Raw genomic sequence first — 21,425 nt, forward strand, 5'->3', positions numbered from 1 at the left:
ACAAAAGGAATAAAGAAATATAGATAGAAAGAAAGGAAGAAGAAAAAAGAGAAAGAAAGGGAGAAAGAAATAGAAAGAAAGGGAAGAAAGAGAAAAGAAGAAAGGGAGAAAGAAATAAAGAAACATAGAAAGAAAGAAGAAAAAGAGAAAAAGGGAATAAAGAAATATAGACAGGAAGAAAGAAAGGGAAAAGAAGAAAGAAAGGGAAAAAGAAATAAAGAATAAATAAAGGAAGAAAAGGATAAAAGGGCAATGGGTAATTTTGTAATATCACAGCAGAATACCTATGTTGACATCTGGAACTCTAACAAAAGCAGCTGGTCTGCCAGTGAAGGAACAGATAAAGCTACGCCCCCTTGAGAGGGTAAAAAGGTGTTGTCATTGGTTTAAGCAAAAAGATAGAGAACAATTTAATTCAAAACTATTTTAAAAAGTAGGGGAAAGTTTCATCATGCAGAGGTTTTCAAAGCAACTTACAGAGAAACTCCTGTGTTAGAGGGGAAGAGTGGGGAAGAATCTTTGATTCAGTCTAAATTTTGTGCTAAGCCGACAGCATCTATACTATCTGGTTATTCATATCAAATTGATGATTCACCTGCCCTGTCTGAGTCTGACAGCTTCGAGTCAGACACAGAGAATTCGGTTTTAAAAGAGGTTGTAAATGCCCAAGAGTTGAGAAAAGTTAATAAAAAAATAGATAAATTAATTAGTCAAATGAAGTTCCTTGAGATGCACCACCCTTCTGAAAGAAGGATAATGCCTGCTGTACAGGGTATCACTGATCCTGACCCTTTGGGAGTTCCTTCCCCTCACTTACGTAAAAATAGGGAAGAGGAATCTCTGTGTTGTCCTTTTAAGCTTACTCCTGAGTTGCATTCTCTCATGCAAAAATCTGAAGTTCCTTTATATAAGGCAAATTGAATCAACAGCCTGCTCAGTTTATGGCTTTTCCAGTCGTTTGTAATCCTGATGTGCAAAGAAAAAGACAGGTAGGAGAATATGAGCCTGTCCCTTTTAAGTTCCTTTCCTCGCTTAAGCAAGCTGTGACCACCTATGGTGTTACTTCTAACTATGTGCTAGCCCTTCTTGAAAATTTTGCAGAAGCTAATACTGTAATTCCACTTGATCGGCAAACTCTTGCAAAGGCAGTGTTAGAAAATTCTCAATATGTACAATTTAAATCTTGGTGGAGAGAAGAGGCTGAGAAATTTGCTAGAATTAAAATTAAAATACCAAAACATGTTGATATCACTGTGAACCAGATTTTAGGCACTGGAAGTGGGTTTTAGTGGAAGAACAAGTCCATTTGGAGGCAAACATTTTTTTAAAAAATTTTTTTAATTAAAATATTTTATCAAAGTTGTATAAATGCTTTATGAGACTAGGCTCTGGTTCTTTATTTGATGTGAATTTGTATTAAATTGAGTGTTAGTAGCAATGAGAGTATTTGAAAGGTATAAAGTTAAGAGGATAGAACATTCTGGGTTCGATGCAATTTATGAGGAATCACACCAGCTAACTATGTCATTTCCCCCTATCTAAACTGATTACTCTTAAGTAATGAGGGAATTTTTTTTTTTGCTGATTAGTTACCGTTTATTCAATCTTCCATCTTTCTCATCTCAGTAATGAGGGAATTTTTATTTTTATTTATTTATTTATTTTTTGACATTTTATTTATTTATTTATTTTTTATAAAAAATATTTTATTGAATCACCGTGAAAAAAATTACAAAGCTTTCAGGTTTAAGTCACAGTCATATACTGATTAAACCCCCATCCCTTCATCAGTGCACATGTTCCACCACCAAGAACCCCAATACACCTCCACCCACCCCACCCCCCACCTAAGTAGCTAATGATATTCCCTTTATTCTCTATATACTTTGAGTACATTCCATATTTCCATACAGAACTCACTATTATTGTTTGGAAAATTTCCCCAACAATCAGGCCTGCTGAATAGGCATCATCTAATAATTTCTCTTCATTGCTGAGAGTGAAGACTCTGAGTCCACGTGGCCGCTATCATGGCCGCGCGGTTTTGGGTTTCTAATATTTTAGCTTAATTCATAGTCAAAATGCATGGCTGCAAGAAGACGATCTGGTGCCAAAATGGGTAAGGAGACCTCAGGATCACAATCTTTAGGAGCGGAGGGTCTGTTTCTCGCGCCGCAGCTCTGGATCATATCTGGGCGGAAGGCGTGCCGGTAACGCCCCCCCCCCTCCCAGGACCACCTACAAGCTACATCACTAAAGAAAATCCTACCTCCAGGTTGAGGGGTCTTAGAGGGGGCTCTCACCACGTGGATGCTGAGGAGGCAAACATTTTAGAAGCTGTTAATAAGACCTGTCTAAAGGCGTGGCGTTATCTTGAAACCTCTGCAAAATGTAGTAGCATTGGCAAAAAACTGTCTTATATTGACCTTCTGAGAGCAATGGAAGGAAGTGTAGCCACTGATATTTCAGTTTTACAGGATTTGTTTCTGACTCCTAGTAAAATTTATAAAATCCCAACTAATGTTTATGGCCCCCTTCCAAAAGGAACATCAGGATTGATCCTTGGCAGAAGCAGTATGACTTTGCGAGGTGTTAACGTAAAAGTGGGACTCATCGACAGTGATTTTGTGAATGAAATCTTAATTATAGTCACTGTTCAAGTGGATATCAGAATATTTAAAGGATAACATATTGCTCAACTGCTTTTGCTTCCATGCATACTAGGCAAAAATACAGGCATGAAAAGAAAACCTGATTTTTGGAAGCACTAATGCAGAAATATTTTGGGCAGAAAAGATTACTGATGATAAGCCTACTTTAGTCATGACCTTTGAGGATGGGACAAAACTGGAGGGTATGTTAGATTCAGGTGCTGATGTTACTGTTGTCGCCTCTCCTCATTGGCCTATGGTTTGGCAAAAGCGTTGTGTGGACGTTACTTTTTCTGGTATGGGAGTGGTCACTGATGTTCAACAGTGTGCAACCTCTTCATTGTAGTGATCCTGATGGAGACACGGCAGTCATCCAGCCATATATTGCTCCAATAGCTATCACCCTATGGGGATGAGATTTGTTGCAAAAACTTGGTGTGAGCAAATGAAAAAACTGCAGTATGGGGGGCTGGAGTGATAGCATAGGGGTAGGGCATTTGCCTTGCACGCGGCCGACCCGGGTTCAAATCCCAGCATCCCATATGGTCCCCTGAGCACCGCCAGGAGTAATTCCTGAGTACAGAGCCAGGAGTGACCCCTGTGCACCGCCAGGTATGACCCAAAAACCAAAAAAAAAAAAAACTGCAGTATGGATTCTTTCTTTAAAAATTTTTTCTGGTTTTGTAAAAACAGAAGCACTTCTCTTTTGACCCAATTTTAATAAGCAGGAGAAAAGCTAGTGAGACTGAGAAAGGGGGGAATAATCCTAATTGGCCGACGGGGAATTTTTACCCTGGGGACTGCCCTTCCTTTCTCTGTCCATCAGTTTTTCTTCCCTGGTTCTTGGAAGGTCAGATCGATCGATCAGGTGTGCATGAATGCACATGTGCATGTGATTTTTGTTGTGTTTCTGTATGTCTGTCTATGTTGAGTGCTTTAAATGTTGAAATCAGATTGAAATCAGAAGTGTAACTTCTTTGGCCCTGTAACTGGGCAAACAGCCCCATCAAGAAGGTTAGTAATATGTACTCCAAAAAATGTTAAAAGTTTGGTTGTTCGTTAGGGGGTGGGTATTTGTTAGTCCCCAATATGTTTATTTATATCCCATGTGTGAGAGAAACCACTCTGTGTACGTATTTCTCCTTTTGACTGGTTTCACTCAGAGTGATAATCCCTTGGTCATTTGATTTAGCAATAAATTTTATGACTTTATCTTTTCTTATGGTTGAGTAATATTCCATTGTATATATGCATCATAGTTTCTTTGTCCAGCCATATATTCTTGGACACTTGGGTTGTTTCCGGAGTTTGGCTATTGTGAATAGTACTGCAAGGGATATAGGGGGTGCAAATGTCTTTTCTCCATTTTGTCTTAGGGCCCTTGGGGTATATTCCAAGAAGTAGGGTCTCTGTCACTGTCACTGTCATCCCATTGCTCATCGATTTGTTCAAGCGGGCGCCAGTAACATGTCTCATTGTGAGACTTATTGTTACTGTGTTTGGCATATCCAATAGGCCACAGTAGCTTGCCAAGCTTTGCCATGCGGGCTAGATACTCTCGGTAGCTTACCGGGCTCTCTGAGAGGGGCAGGGGAATTGAACACAGGTCAGCTGCGTGAAAGGCGAACGCCCTACCGTCGTGCTATCGCTCCAGCCCCAAGAAGTAGGGTATCTGGGTCAAATGTAAACTCAATTCTTAATTTTGTAGGAATGTCCATATTGTTTTCCAGAAAGTCTGAACCAGTCAACATTCCTACCAGCAGCGAACAAGAGTCCCTTTCTCCCCACATCCACAATAGTACTGGTTGTTCTTGTGTTTTTTGATATGTGCCAGTCTCTGATGTGAGATATCTCATTGTTGTTTCGCATTTCCCTAATGTTTAGTGATGCAGAGGATTTTCATGTGTCTTTTGGCCCGTTGTATTTCTTCTTTGAGGAAATTTCTGTTCACCTCTTCTCCCCATTTTTTGATGTATTTTTTTTTCTTGTAAAGTTCTATCAGTGCCTTCTATATCTTCAATATTAACCCCTTATCAGATCGGTGTTGGGTAAATTTCTCCCATTCTGTGACGTGTTACTTATATCCTGGTCATCATTTCTTTTGAGGTGCAGAAATTTCTACTATAATATAGCACCATTTGCTTATCTTTGCTTACATTTGCTTGGTCAGTGCTGTTCCATTTTTGAAGATGCTTTTAACTTCAATATCATGAAGAATTCTGCCTACGTTTTCCTCTATGTACTGTATGAATTCAGGTCTGATACTAAGGTCTTTAATCCATTTTGATTTGACTTTTGAGCATGTTGTTAGGAAGAGGTGTGAATTCATTTTTCTTTTTTGCATGTAGCTGAAAAGTTTTAGCACAACTTGTTAAAGAGGCTTTCCTTGCTCCACTTCATATTTAGTCTCTTTACTGAAGGTTAAGTGATCAGATACCTAAGGGTCTAAGGTAGTAGTTTCAATAGGCTGAATCAGTTAGCCTACATATACAGTAGGTCCAACAATCTAGATTTATGTAATCACACCCAATGAAACTTGGACAGCAATGAAATAATTTATCAGAATGTATCTTATTAAGAACTCCGTAACTGTTTATGTATTAAGTCTTTCTTATCTAATGGGTCCCTTGAGGACATTATTTCCTTGTTGATATTTTGGTCCAGATGATTCATTCTTTGCCGTAAGTGGAATTGTAAAGTTCTCTACAATTAATGTATTACTTTCAAGTTCTCCCTTTGGAAAATTATTTATTTTATAAGTTAGGTGAACCTCTATTATCTTTGATAGTCCAGAGATATGTTATTGTCAATTACAATGATTAACATTCTTTAAGCTTTTGACTACAGAGGTAAAAGACCTTTGAGTTCACTTATGCTAACTCTTTTGATATAAAATGTTGAGGACAATTTTTTTTTTTTTTTTTACAGTTACAGATTTATACATTTTTGTGCTCATGTTTCTCCCTTACAAAGTTTGATAACCCATCCCTTCACCAGTGCCCATTCTCCACCACCAGTAAACCCAACATCCCACCCCCCCTTCCCAGTCCCGTCTCCCCCCACCCCACACTGCCACTATGGCAGGGTATTCCCTTTTGTTCTCTCTCTCTGATTAGGTGTTGTGGTTTGCAATAAAGGTGTTGAGTGGCCATTGCGTTCAGTCTCTAGTCTATATTTGGCCCGCATCATCTTTCCCCCACATGACCAACAACCACATTTTACTTGCTGTTCCCTTCTCTGAGTTGCCCAGGATGAGAGAACAGCCTCCAAGCCATGGTGACAACCTCCTGGTACTTATTTCTACTATTCTTGGGTGTTCGTCTTACAGTCTATTATTCTATATTCCACAGATGAGTGCAATCTTTCTATGTCTGTCTCTCTCTTTCTGACTCATTTCACTTAGCATGATACTTTCCATGTAGATCCACTTATATGCAAACGTCATGACCTCATTTTTTCTAACAGCTGCATAGTATTCCATTGTATATATGTACCAGAGTTTCTTCAACCAGTCATCTGTTCTAGGGCACTCGGGTTTTTTCCAGATTCTGCCTATTGTAAACAGTGCTGCGGTGAACATATAAGTGCATATGTCACTTCGACTATACTTTTTGGCTTTTCTGGGATATATTCCCAGCAGTGGTATTGCTGGGTCAAATGGGAGCTCAACCTCAAGTTTTTTGAGAATTGTCCATACTGTTTTCCAAAAGGGCTGAACTAGCCGGCATTCCCACCAGCAGTGTAGAAGGGTCCCTTTCTCCCCACATCCTCTCCAACAGCGGTTGCTTTTGTTCTTTTGGATGTGTGCTAGCCTCTGTGGTGTGAGGTGGTATCTCAAAGTTGTTTTGATCTGCATCTCTCTGATGATTAGTGATGTAGAGCACTTTTTCATGTGTCTTTTGGCCATTCGTATCTCTTCCTTGGTAAAGTTTCTGTTCATTTCTTCGCCCCATTTTTTGATGGGGTTGGATGTTTTCTTCTTGTAGAGTTCAACCAGTGCTTTATATACCCTTGATATCAACCCCTTATCTGATGTGTATTGTGTAAATATCCTTTCCCATTCTGTAGATAGTCTTTGTATTCTGGTCGCTGTTTCTTTTGCTGTGCAGAAGCTTTTTAGTTTAATGTAGTCCCATTTGTTGATCTCTGTTTTTACTAGATTGCTTAGTTCCGTGTCATCTTTGAAGATACCTTTATCTTCAATATCCTGGAGGGTTTTGCCTACCTTGTCTTCAATGTACCTTATGGTTTGTGGTCTGATGTTGAGGTCTTTAATCCATTTTGATCTGACTTTTGTGCATGGTGACAGATCGAGTTCTAAGCCCATTTTTTTGCATGTGGTTGTCCAGTTGTGCCAGCACCATTTGTTAAAGAGACTTTCCTTGCTCCACTTCACATCTCTTGCACCTTTATCAAAGATTAGATGATCATACCTTTGAGGTTGTGTGTGGGGATATTCCACCCTGTTCCATTGGTCTGCAGTTCTGCTTTTGTTCCAGTACCATGCTGTTTTAATTGTTACCGCTTTGTAGTAGAGTTTAAGGTTGGGAAGGGTGATGCCTCCCATCATCTTTTTCCCAAGAATTGTTTTAGCTATCCGTGGGCGTTTATTGTTCCATATAAATTTCAGGATTGCTTGCTCCGCTTCTTTGAAGAATGCCATGGGTATCCCCATAGGGATCGCGTTAAATCTGTATAGTGCTTTGGGGAGTATTGCCATTTTGACAATGTTGATTCTCCCTATCCATGAGCAGGGGATATTTTTCCATTTCCTCATGTCCTCTTTTATTTCATGAAGTAGCGTTTTATAGTTTTCTTTGTAGAGGTCCTTTACTTCTTTAGTTAAGCTGATTCCAAGGTATTTGATTTTCTTGGGCACAATTGTGAATGGGATTGCTTTTTTCATGTCCCTTTCCTCTGTCTCATTGTTTGCATATAGGAAGGCCATGGATTTTTGGGTATTGATTTTATAGCCTGCGACTTTACTGTATAGGTCAATTGTTTCTAAGAGTTTCTTACTAGAGCTTTTAGGTTTCTCTAGGTATAGTATCATATCGTCTGCGAATAGTGAGAGCTTGATTTCTTCCTTTCCAATCTGAATCCCCTTAATATCTTTTTCTTGCCTGATGGCTATTGCTAATACTTCCAGTACTATATTAAAGAGAAGTGGTGAGAGTGGGCATCCTTGTCTTGTCCCCGATCTCAGAGGAAAAGCCCTTAGTTTTTCTCCATTGATGATAATGCTCGCCATAGGTTCATGGTAGATGGCTTTGACTATCTTGAGAAAAGTTCCTCCAAAACCCATTTTGGTGAGAGTTTTTATCATGAATGGGTGTTGGATCTTGTCAAATGCTTTTTCTGCATCTATGGATATGATCATATGGTTTTTATCTTTACTTTTGTTGATGTGATGGATTATGTTGATTGATTTCCGAATGTTAAACCAACCTTGCATCCCTGGGATGAATCCCACTTGGTCATGGTGTATGATCTTTTTGATGAGTTGTTGGATTCTATTTGCTAGTATTTTGTTGAGAATCTTCGCATCGGTATTCATCAAGGATATTGGTCTATAGTTTTCTTTGTTAGTGGTGTCTTTGTTTGCTTTTGGTATTAGGGAGATATGTGCCTCATAGAAACTGTTTGGAAGGGTTCCTGTCTTTTCGATTTCCTGGAAAAGCTTAAGGAGAACTGGCAACAAGTCTTCTTTGAATGTTTGGAAGAATTCGCCAGTGAATCCGTCTGGACCTGGGCTTTTGTTTTTGGGGAGACTTTTGATTACCGTTTCGATTTCCTTGATATTTATGGGCCTATTCAGGTATTTCACGTCTTCTTGGCTCAGTCTTGGGAGGTTGTAGGAGTCAAGGAATTCATCCATTTCTTTTAGGTTCTCTTGTTTTGTGGCATACAGACTTTCAAAGTAGTCTCTGATGATCCTTTGAATCTCCTTGGTTTCTGTTGTGATGTCCCCCTTTTCATTTCTGATTCGGTTTATTAGGGTTTTCTCTCTTTCTTTCTTTGTGAGTCTTGCTAGCGGTTTATCAATCTTGTTTATTTTCTCGAAGAACCAGCTCTTTGTTTCATTGATCTTATGGATTGTTTTTCGGGTTTCCATATCGTTAATTTCTGCTCTAAGTTTTATTATTTCTTTCCTTCGATCTGGTTTGGGTTCCTTTTGCTGGTCCTCTTCTAAGATCTTGAGCTGCGAAGTCAAACTATCTATATAGGCCCTTTCTTCCTTTCTGAGGAAGGCTTGCAGAGCTATAAATTTTCCCCTTAACACAGCTTTAGCTGCGTCCCATAGGTTCTGGTAGCTTGTGTCTTCATTCTCATTTGTTTCGAGGTATCTCTTAATTTCTTTCTTGATTTCCTCCGTGACCCACTCATTGTTCAATAGTGAGTTGTTTAATTTCCAAGTGTTTGATTTGGTTCTCTGAGTCTGTGCATGATTAACTTCCATCTTCAGTGCATCATGGTCTGAAAAGATAGTTGATACAATTTCTATCTTTCCAATTCTATTAAGGAATAACTTGTGGCCCAAAACATGGTCTATTTTGGAAAATGTTCCATGTGCACTGGAAAAGAATGTGTATTCTTTCTTTTGGGGGTATATAGCCCTGTATAGGTCTATTAGCCCTGTCTCCTCCATTTCTTCCTTCAGGGCCATCGTTTCCTTGCTGAGTGTTGTTCTTGTCGATCTATCCAGAGGTGATAAGGCAGTGTTGAAATCTCCAACTACTATCGTGGTGCTAGTTATGTCCTCCTTAAATTCTGTTAGGAGTTCTTTTAAGTATTTCGCTGGTCGTTCATTAGGTGCGTATACATTTAGGAGTGTGATTTCTTCCTGTTGCACATATCCCTTGATGAATATAAAATGACCTTTGCTGTCCCTTCTGATCTTTTTCAGCCTGAAATCAATGCTATCGGATACTAGTATGGCCACCCCTGCTTTTTTTTTGAGGGGGCTGTTTGCTTGCAGGATTGTTTTCCATCCTTTGATTTTTAGTCTGTGTTTGTTCCGGCTATTCAGATGTGTTTCTTGTAGGCAGCAGAAGGTTGGGTTTAGTTTCCGAATCCATTTTGCCACTCTATGCCTCTTGATTGGTGCATTTAGCCCGTTAACATTAAGAGAGATTATTGTCATTGGATTTTGTGCCATTTTTCTGTAGGGTTTGTTGTTCTTATAGGTCTTTTTCCTTGTCTTATAGTAGCCCTTTGAGTCCTTCTTTTAAATTTGGTCTTGAGTCTATGAAGTTCCTGAGCTGTTGCTTGTCCATGAAATAATGTATGGTTCCTTCAAGTTTAACTGAGAGTTTAGCCGGGTAGAGTATTCTTGGTGAGGCATTCATTTCATGAAGTTTTTTCACTATATCCCACCATTGTCTTCGGGCTTGGAGGGTTTCTTCTGATAGGTCTGCTGTGAATCTAAGGGGTGCACCTTTGTATATGATCTCCTTCTTTGATCTTGCTGCTTGCAGTATTGTGTCTCTATCCACGGCATCCATCATTCTGACTATGATATGCCTTGGGGATTTTCTATTTGGGTCCCTTTTAGCTGGCACCCTTCGGACTCCTTGTATCTGGATGTCCACATTCTCTAGCTCTGGGAATTTTTTAGCAATGATGTCTTTAATGGTGTTTTTTTCATTGGGATTGGTTCCGTGTGGTTCCGGCACTCCCATGATTCTTATGTTGTTTCTCCTGAGGTCGTCCCCTAGGACTCTAACTCGCTCTAGAGCCATTTTGAGGTCTTTTGCCATTATTTGCTGTTGTCTATATGCTTTGTGCAGCTCATCTTCAAGCTCACTGATTCTGTCTTCGGCTGTAGTCATTCTACTATTGAGGGCTCCTACGGAGTTTTTCATTTCATCTACTGATTCTTTTAGTTGTGTGACTTCTGTTCGTAGCTTTGAAATTTCTGCTCTCATTTCTTCCTGGATTATCTTGGTGGAGCGTTCCAACGCGGCATCCATATCCTCCCTTAATTTATTGGATGTTCGTTCCATAGTTGTGTTGAGTTCATGAATCATCCTCACAATTTCCTCTCTGAATTCTCTATCTGAGAGGAGGGTGTATTTCTGGGAGGTCGCTGCTGAGGTTAGTGAGATATTTTCTTGGCTCTCTCCTAGTGGTGGGGATTTTCTCAGTTTCTTCATGTTGTTATGGGCTTTACTATCTGGAGCTCTCGTTAACTTGGGAGGAACCTCGACTAAAAATTTTTGGTTATGCTCTTTTGACAAAGTACTTTTCTGTGCAAGTTGATGTGTTCATTGACAGTTTTTGTGAAGTTAGGATAGGCTAGGTTAGTTGAGTATCAACATATAGTAACTAAGATAATGAGGGAGTTCTTCGGAGAAATGGGTTCAATCAATTGTAGCCAAAGGACAATGTGTGGAATGGTAGGAAAAATATCTGCGGCCGCGTTAGCGGCCGCCGCTCCGGAAACAGGCCACGCCCACTTTTAAGGCCACGCCCCCAAATGACAGGACACGCCCCTAACCTGTTCGGACACGGGAGGGCGGGATCAGGCGCGGTGGGCGAATGACTGGGACCTGCCCGGCGGGGAGGGGGTGCTCCGAGCTGTCCCGCTGCCGCGGGCGGGCACGGGACGCGGGGGGCGCTTTTCCAGGTGGCACAGGGTCTCCAAGGGGAAGAGCCAATATACCTGTCGGACACGGGAGGGCGGGATCAGGCGCGGTGGGCGAATGACTGGGACCTGCCCGGCGGGGAGGGGGTGCTCCGAGCTGTCCCGCTGCCGCGGGCGGGCACGGGACGCGGGGGGCGCTTTTCCAGGTGGCACAGGGTCTCCAAGGGGAAGAGTGAGGACAATTTTTATCTCCTTAAAAAATGTTCCACAAAGTAAAATAAAAATTTTCTACATTATTTGAATATACAGGAGAATCATTACTTTTTATGTCATGTGATACTTGCATTCAGATGAGAGAGAACCATTCAAAATCTTTAGTGACCCAAAGTGCAGTACAGTCAGACTGATTGTCACAGAAAACACTATTGCTTCAACATTTTTTTTTGTTTTTTTCAGCTGTTCTGCTTTCAGTTTTGTTTTTTATTGAATTACCATGAGATACAGTTACAAAGTTTTCATGTTTGAGTTTTAGTCATACAATGATCAAACACCCATCTCTCCATTAGTGCACATTTTCCACGACCAATGTCTTCAGTATCCCCCCCTTCCCAACCTTCCCCCTGCCTCAATGACAGATAATTTCCCCTGTACTCTCTTTCTACTTTTGGACATTATGGTTTGCAATATAGATACTGAGAGGCTATCATGTCTGGTCCTTTATCTATTTTCAACACACATCTCCAATCCCAAATGATCCCTCCAACCATCATTGACTTAATGATCCCTTCTCTGTCCCAGTTACCTTCTCCCCCAGCTCAGAAGACAGGCTTCCACCCATGGAGCAATATTCCTGACCCTTGTGTCTACTGTCCTTGTGTGTCAGTCTCATACGATGTTATTTTATATTCCACAAATGAGTGCAGTCCTTCTATGTCTGTCCCTCTCTTTCTGACTCATTTCACTTAGAATGATGCTCTTCATGACCATCCACGTATAAGCAAATTTCATGATATTATCTTTCCTAACAGCTGCATAGTATTCCATTGTGTAGATGTACCAAAGTTTCTTTAACCAGTCATCTGTGCTTGGGCACTAGTGTTTTTCCAGATTCTGACTTTTGCGGACAGTGCTGCAATGAACATACAGGTGCAGATGTCATTTCTACTCTGCTTTTTTGCACTCTCAGGATATATTACCAGAAGTGATATTGCAGGGTCATATGGAAGCTCAATTTCTAGTGTTTTACGAAATGCCCATATTGTTTTCCAAAAAAGGCTGGACCAGTTGGCATTCCCACCAACAATGAAAGAGAGTTCCTTTCTCTCCACATCTGCGCCAGCACTGATTGTTCTTGTTCTTTTGAATGTGTGCCAGTCTTTGTGGTGTGAGATGATATCTCATTGTTTTGATTTGCATTTCCCTGATGATTAGCAATATAAAGCATTTTTTTCATGTGCCTTTTGGCTATTTGTATTTCTTTTTTAAGGAAGCTTCTGTTCGTTTCTTCTTCCCATTTTTTGATGGGGTTGAAAGTTTTTTTTCTTGTACAATCCTACTAGTGTCTTGTATACCCTGGATACTAATCCTTATCAGATGGGTATTCATTAAATATTCTTTCCCATTTTGTGGGATCTCTCTGTATTTCGTTCACTGTTTCTTTTGAGGTGCAGAAATTTATTAGTGTAATTTAGTCGCATTTGTTTATGTTTCCACTTGCTTGGTCAGTGGTGTTTTATCCTTAAAGATGCTTCTAGCTTCAATGTCATGGAGGGTTCTGCCTACATTTTCCTTCATGTAACCTATGGATTCAGGTCTGATATTAAGGTCTTTAATCCACTTGGATCTGAATTTTGTGCCTGGCATTAGACAGAGGTCAGTGTTCATTTTTTTGTAGGTAGCTGCCTAGTTTTCCCATCGCCACTTGTTGAAGAGGCTTTTCTTGTTCCACTACACATTTATTGCTCCTTTATCAGATATTAAGTGATCATATATTTGAGAGTCTGTGACAGAATACTCAACTCTGTTCCACTGGTCTGCGGGTCTGTTTCTAGTCCAATACCATGCTGCTTTAATTGCTACTGCTTTGTAGTACAGTTTGAAGTTAGGGAAGGTGATGCCACCCAATTTCTTTTTCCCAAGGATTGCTTTAGCTATTAGTGGGGGTGTATTGTTCCATATGAATTTTAGGAGTGTTTTGTTTATTTTTTGAAGAATGTCATGGGTATCCTTATAGGGACCAGGTTAAATCTGCATAGTGCTTTGGGAGTATTGCCATTTTTGATAATATTGACCCTCCCTATCCATGAGCAGGGGATGTGTCTTCGTTTCCTAATGTCATCTTTTAATTTCTCCAAGTAGTGTTTTGTGATTTTCTTTGTATAGGTCTTCACCTCTTTAGTTAAGCTCATTCTGAGGTACTTGATTTTCTGAGTCTCTATTGTGAATGGGATTTTTCTACTCCTGGCTCTGCACTCAGGAATTACTTTGGGCAGTGCTTGGGAGACCATATGGGATCCTGGGAATCAAACCTGGGTTGGCTGTGTGCAAGGCAAACACCCTACCCACTCTACTATCGCTCTGGCCCCTGGGATTTAAAAAAATCTTTTTCTTTTCTTTCATTATTTGTATATAGTAAAGCCATGGACTTTTGGGTGTTGATTTTGTAGCCTGCCACTTCACTATACAAACCTATTGTTTCTAGGAGGTTTTTTTGTAGAGTCTTTAGGATTTTCTAAGTATAGTGTCATATCGTCCACAAATAGTGATAGCTTGACCTCTTCCTATCCTATCTGTATGCCTTGATATCCTTTTCTTGCCTAACTGCTATGGCAAGAACTTCTACTACTATTTGAATAGGAGTGGCGACAGTGGGAAACCCTGCCTTGTCCCCGATCTTAGAGAGTAGGCTTTTAGTTTCTCCTCATTGAGAATGATGCTTGCTGTGGGCTTGTGGTAGATGGCTTTGGCTATATGGAGGAAAGTTCCTTCAAAGTCCATTTTGCTGAGATTTTTTTAATCATAAACAGGTGCTGGGTCTTGTCAAATGCTTTCTCTGCATCTATTGATATGATCATATTTTAAAATATTTCCTTTTATTGATATGATGGATTTTGTGCTTAAACATTTTTATAAGACATGTGGGTTTTTATGTGGTCATCTATTTTGCCATCACTACTCTGTCTCCATTTCAGAAGACTGAAGAGAGAAGCTAACATGATCACAAGTTTTCTATGCCCAGAGTGCTCCTTTTCATTCTGCACACACTGATCACTCATTTCTCTAATAACTCTAGTCAGCCTTGAGTTTTTTTTCTCTCACATACCATAGTTGGGCACCAAGTTTTTTGTAACAGATGTGTAGATCTGTCTGACCTCCTGATACAGTGAATTATTTGTTAATGCTTGTTTTAGCTTCAAAGGAAGAAGTGATGATATCAGCTCATTCTACCCAAGATGCAGTTATCACCCTCTGACATATGCTAAACTTAGTCATTTGTAAATATAAAAAAGGATACGTGTTAAAGACATACCCTAACCATTCGTGAAAATAGAAAATAATATTTCTCTTAAAATAGAAATGAAGAAAGGATTGTCATCACTTCTGTTAATAATGTAGTTGTACTTAGGCTTTAAGAAGCAGTAATGGAAGAAAAAGCAATAGTATTAATATTTGAAAGAAAGAAATAAAATTGTGAATTATTACATAGAAAACACAAAATAATATATAGCTGGAATAATAAGGATTACAGAAAACAAGATCAGTATACATCCATTTGCAAACAATAATAAGATAATAATGTAAAAAATATATCACGTACAGGAGTATAAGAAAATCAAATTAGAGACGATTATGTGGTCTCTATGGAAAACATAGAAATATAACTGAAACATATTCCAAGAAGGCTAAATATTGGAACAAGACTGATTATTAGGAACATCCTGTGTAAAGGTCTCAGCCCTCTCCAAAGTGATGCTACAACGATGCAACTTCTGGCAGATATCTCTCTGGACTTAGTTACTAAAATACTAAATTACAGAAACCCAAAACTGAGAGGCCGCTAAGTGTGGTCACTCGACCTCACACTTCTTCATCCTCAGCAATGGAAAACAAATTACCTAATGCTTCCTTTTCAGCAGGTCTGACTTTAGGGGAGAGACTCTCCAAACAATAATAGTGAGTTTTGTTGAAATATTGTATGCAATCAAAGTGAAAGTAAAGTGAAATTTATTAGTTACACAGGCGGGGGGGGCTTAGGGTGGGGGGGCTAGGGGCGTGGGGGTGTTTGGGGTGTGAGGGGGCGGGGTGGAGCTATACTGGGATTCTTGGTGGTGGAATATGAGCACTGGTGAAGGGATGGGTATTCGAGCATTGTATAACTGAGATTTAAACCTGAAAACTTTGTAACTTTGTAACTTTCCACAATAAAAAATTAAAAAAAAAAAAAAAGAAAATCCTTAAGTTAAGAAAAAACTGCATATTTGTAAGTATGATGTGCAAATATTTTCTCCTCTCCAACAGGATATCTTTGTTTAGTGATAGCTTGTTTCACAGTATAGAAGATTGCAATTTGAGTTGAATTGAATCTACAATTCTTCCAGTTTATTCTCATTGTCTTTCACTCCATTTAAGCCCTCTTTAATATATTTCAATGTAGTTTGTGGTTTTATCAATAAGAAGTATTAAATAACTGTTGTAAGATTGATTTCTCATATTTGAATTTTACTTTCCTTGTTCCTGATTTTGTACATAGTGTAATTTAAAACATTTAATTTACTATTTATTCTGTGCAGATAAATAGCAATAAACATTGGTCTTGTATTGTTAAAAAAAAAATAAATAGAATGAAGCTTAAAAAAAAAAAAACAAAGTGATGCTACAGATTAAAACAAATTAAGATCTCTGAAGTTTTTGGAGTCAGGGATAGTTTAAGTCTAAAGTTCCATTGATAAGTGAAGATTCAGAAATAGGCAATATACAGATGGAGCAGATGCAGTCTCCCCGCCTACTCCAGATGGAATCCCGGTCACCAAGAACTTCCACAAGCAAGGTCTGGGTATGAGAGTTCAGGACTAAATCTGCAGGTCGCATGGGGCAGAGGACCTAGGCTGTCCCTCCCCAGGTCCCCACCTGCCCAGAAGACTGGCTGTCATGACCACTATTTGCCTCCGGTGCCATCTTAGCACACCAACAGCCCTGGCCCAGAGACAGAGCAGTGAGTCCTGGAAGACACCACAGCGCCGGAGATCTCTCTGGGCCCCATACCAAGCCAATATCACAAGGTACTCCAGGTGGAGCAGGTGCACTCTCCCCGCCTACTCTGGATGGAATCCCGGTGACCAAGAGCTTCCACACGCAAGGTCCAGGTATGCGGGTTCAGGACTAAATCTCCAGGCAGAGGAGGCAACCTGGAGGCAGAGGACCCGAGCCATCCCTCCCCAGGTCCCCACCTGCCCAGAAGATGGGCTGTCACGACCACAATTTGCCTCCAGACTCCATTTAATGCAACAACAGCCCTGGCTCAGAGACTCCCAATTGAATCCCAAAATGAATTGGTGCCATACATAGATGTGTCTTGGAACCCAACCATTTACAATCTAGAAATTTACATTTACAATCTGGCCATGTGAGCTCTCATGATATTCAAAATGAGCTACAGAAAATATGTTATCTAGCATCTGTCCCTGGCAGGTAGCTTTGAATTGTGGTGGGGAAATTTGAGCAAAACATAATGCCAAAAATTAGAGAGAGTATTGGGGGAATTGTCTGCCACAGAGGCAGGGTGAGGGTGGGGTGGAATGGTGGGGGGGATACTTGGGACATCGGTGGTGGAAAACATGCACTGGTGGAGGGATGGGTGTTCTATCATTGTATATCTGAATCTAAAACGTGAAAGCTTTGTAGCTCTATCTCATGGTGATACAATAAAATAAAAAAGTAATGTGGAGTTCATGCCCAATTCAATCAGCCTAATCAATGGCTGAACAAATAGCAGTACTCCTACATTGTTTTTTTTTTTAAAAAGAAATAGGCAATATGATTCTGAAGAGGGAGAATGATGTGAGGGACCTACTCTGTCCGTCAGTATGATATCATTAAACAAAATCAAATATGGCAGCCAGAGTGATAGTACATCTGGTAGATCAGTTGCCTTGCATGCAGTGTACCCAACAACCCATATGGTCCTTCAAGCCCTGCCAGGAGTGATCCTTGAGCACAGAGCCAGGAATAAGACCTAGGCACATTCAGTATGACCCAAAGGGAAAAACAATCAAATGACAGTGAAATTGAAGTATAGCTTAGAAGTAGTATAAACAAATTCAAAACCAGTAAAAATTACATAGGACCCATGAGCACAAAGATGTATGGATCTGTAACTGTACCCTCACGATGACTCTCTAATTAAAAATAAACTAATAAAAAAATTACATAGGACCCAGAAGCAGAACACATAAATAAGGAAACTGTATGTTATAAAATTGATTATATTCAACATTAAGTTAACAATGTAATTATTAAAAACTGGGTAAAATTCAAAGAAAGTTCTAGGAAATGGGATCAGAGAACTATCTGAGTGATATAATATATGCTTACCATGTACTGAGGCCTGGGGTTTGACTTTTGGCATGTCAACATTGCCATTGTTTTTTATTTTCCTGTAAAAAGTGTTTATTAATACTGGAAAAGATGAAGTTGGACACCTACATTACATCTTTTATTTAAAAATTCAGATTTTGTTGTTTAAAGACTTAATTGTGAAAAGATGAACAAAGACAGAGTGAAAACTATAAATTCTTCTTGATTTTGGGTGTAGAAGTTTTTCCAAAATGTATTAGCATAGAAAATACAATCACATTTCTGCTTGGTTTGGAGCCATACTGTGTGATTCTCAGGGCTATTCCTAACTTTGTGTTCAGAGAACAATGTGGCACCAGGGAGAGAACCCAGGCTTCCACACACACAAATATGTGCTCAGTTTTATAAGCTACCTCTATGTCTCAGAAAAGACATAAATTTAACTGATAACAATAATCTTTTAGAACAAAAAGTCATGAAAAATAAAGCAAAATAACATGTCATAACTGAGAGAGAAGATACTTTTAATAACACAGTGAAACACAAATGTATGATGGCTTATTAAAACTATAAAAACACCCAAGAGTGTAGCGTGACATTTATTTTTACCCTATGGTTGCCTGACTAACTGGGAAAAGAGACTTTCTACACAGCATCACAAGAATTGATGACACCACATGTCAATAGTCTGGGTCAAAATGCAAGTTCAAGATTTGAATCAGTTTCTAGTAAAGATGTATTGCTTTTGCATCATTTCAAAGCAAAAAATAATTATGTTGAAAGGTTGTAAATCTACTGTATTTGATTTGATACATGTTTTATATGTATTGATAAGCACTTATATGTAGTTAATATATAATTTATGATTTATTCCTATTAGCTATATAGAAGTGGGTTGTTTGATACATATGATATTTATTTGTATCTCCATTTAGAAATGATTACTATTGATCATGGTCAAGATTTGTCTGTCATTACTTACATAAGATTGGTTTGGGGGCTGGAGCGATAGCACAGCGGGTAGGGCGTTTGCCTTGCACGCGGCCGACCCGGGTTCTAATCCCAGCATCCCATATGGTTCCCTGAGCACTGCCAGGGGTAATTCCTGAGTGAAGAGCCAGGAGTAACCCCTGTGCATCGCTGGGTGTGACCCAAAAACCAAAAAAAAAAAAAAAGATTGGTTTGCAGATCGTTGTCAGCATAATGAACACTGACTTACCAATACATTGATTAGGCATTCTGATAATTCATTATTTTGAAACTTGTTTGCTATGTCTTTTGATTCTTATTTTCATTTATTTATATAATTAATAATTTGTGATGATATGGCTCAGTTGGAAAGAACTTGGAGCTCTCTCAAGTAAAACATACCCCAAGAGACACATCTTTGGTTTCGCAATGTTGAGAAGTCAGTGTTTGTGGCTGAGGGTCACATACTTTGTTGTAATTTTGGGGATTGCACTTATTACGGTGCTATGCTCATACATGGTGGTGTGGGATGGTAGTTGGGATCAAACCAGTGCATTCTACTATTGAGCCTCACCCTTTTCCCGGGCGTACCCTTTAATTCTGATATGGGGCAAATAGTATAGACTTAACAGTTTCTATTTCATGCACTTAAACTTCTCCTCAGGATGACTTTGATAGAAACACAGTAAAATTTCCACCTACCTGTGTATGTCTTGGAGTCCTCAGGAATGTGATTTCTCATTCTTTTAAATGATTCTATATGACTTTTCTGGTGACATCCATGTTTGAGCTCTGGTTGGCTCAGAATTCTGCTTCTCTTTGAAATTGAATTCAAGTCATCCATCTTCTTTGAGAGCCAGATGTTTTCCTACTCCGTGTAACACTAGACACTACTCTATTTGCATTTTAGCAAAGCGTGGTGAGTTTAGATTGGGTGGAATCTGGCAATCTCTGTCCTCTGTGAAGAGGAGAGACTAACCTAAAAAGCTACAGATGGTTCATTAAATTGTGCTCTACACCTGCATCACCGGGCAGAGAAAATTACAGTAAAGCAGCAAACTGAGGTTACAGAATCACAGAGGGAAATTTCAATTCAGCAAGATTATACATCAACAGACGAATGAAAATCTGCTCTTCCAACTGGTAGACATGTTGGACTTCAACAAGTGTTTGTTCTTGATTCTGTATTTCATCCAATTCATCCTTGGAACACTGGTGAATGGTTTCATAGGATTGGTCAATGGTTGTGGCTGGTTCAAGAGCAAGAGGCTCTCTTTGTTCGACCTCATCATCACAATCCTGGCTCTCTCTCGGATTGTTCTCCTGTGGATTCTCTTGATTGATGGTATTTCAATGGTGCCTTCCAAAGCATATGAACACAATATAGGAAAGCAAATTCTTGAAATTATCTGGACATTTACAAATGATCTAAGCATTTGGCTTGTCACCTGCCTCAGTGTCCTCTACTGCCTGAAAATCGCCAATTTCTCCCACCCGACCTTCCTCTGGCTCAAACGGAGAATCTCCGGGATGGTAGTGTGGACGCTGCTGAGTGCAGTGCTCCTGTCCTGTGCCAGTGCCTTGTTTCTGATCCATGAATTTAAGATCATTGTTGTTACCTCTGGAACCAATGATACAGGGAATATCTCTGAGTACTGCAGAAAGAAGAGTTACTATGAATTGGTCCATGGTCTTGGGATGCTTTGGAACCTCCCTCCCCTAATAGTGTCCTTGGCATCCAACATTCTGCTCATCCTCTCCCTGGGGAGGCACATGCAGCAGATGAAGAAAAGTGGTACTAACTGTAGAGATTCAACCACGGAGGCCCATAAAAGGGCCATCAAACTCATCCTCTCTTTCCTCTTTCTATTTCTACTTTATTATCTTGCTCTTCTGATGGTATCATCCAGCCATTTCCTACCAGGAACTAAGATGATTAAGATGACTGGGATAATAATTAAATTATTTTATCCTTCTTGCCACTCATTTATTCTCATTCTGGGACATAATAGACTGAAGCAGGCATTTGTACAAATGCTCTGGCATAAATCTTGTCCTCTGTAGACCAGATCCAAGGGGCCCATTCCCCCAGTGGCAAAGGGTACAGGTGGGTCCCGATGTTCCTTTAGTCTGACTCAAGACAGTAGAACTCTTCTTGTTCCTCCTATGGTGCCAGTTCAACAACATCCGCAGGAAACAGACTCCATTGCTTTGTCATTTCCAGCTGGGAAGCTTCATGGTTTATCTCTTGCACAGCTGTTTGAGAATGTGAAACAATCTTGAAAAATATTAACATAAAAGAAGACTCACTATGCAGACATGGTATATTGGAAAAACTCTCAAATGAACTTAATGATCAGTTGCTGGCTTTATAAACCGACAGTATAAACCAGCAGTTTATACTGTTGGTAATAAGATGGTGTATATCAAACTGTACAATAGATTCCATGGTGAGAAGAAAAATTTTTTTCTCCTTTATGCTTGTTTAAAGTGTTTATTTATTTTATTGTTTATTTATTTTTGGCATTTTGGTGATGCACAGGGGTTACTCCTGGATTTACACTCAGGAATTACTCCTGGCAGTGCTCAGGGGACAATATGGGATGCTGGGAATCGAACCCAGGTCAGCCGCATGCAAGGCAAAT

At 39.6% G+C, this 21,425-nt stretch overlaps 1 protein-coding gene across 1 annotated transcript; it reads left to right on the forward strand.

Annotated features, from left to right (window-relative positions):
* The first annotated feature begins 19,929 nt into the window (after nt 1-19,929).
* LOC101546200 (taste receptor type 2 member 3-like) lies at nt 19,930-20,844 on the forward strand. Its single transcript, XM_004608354.2, has one exon. It carries the CDS (start codon nt 19,930-19,932, stop codon nt 20,842-20,844), a length of 915 nt encoding a protein of 304 aa, XP_004608411.2.
* The last annotated feature ends 581 nt before the right edge of the window (nt 20,845-21,425 follow it).

The sequence above is a fragment of the Sorex araneus genome, chromosome 1, assembly GCF_027595985.1.
Source record: "Sorex araneus isolate mSorAra2 chromosome 1, mSorAra2.pri, whole genome shotgun sequence".
Classification (NCBI taxonomy): Eukaryota; Metazoa; Chordata; class Mammalia; order Eulipotyphla; family Soricidae; genus Sorex; species Sorex araneus.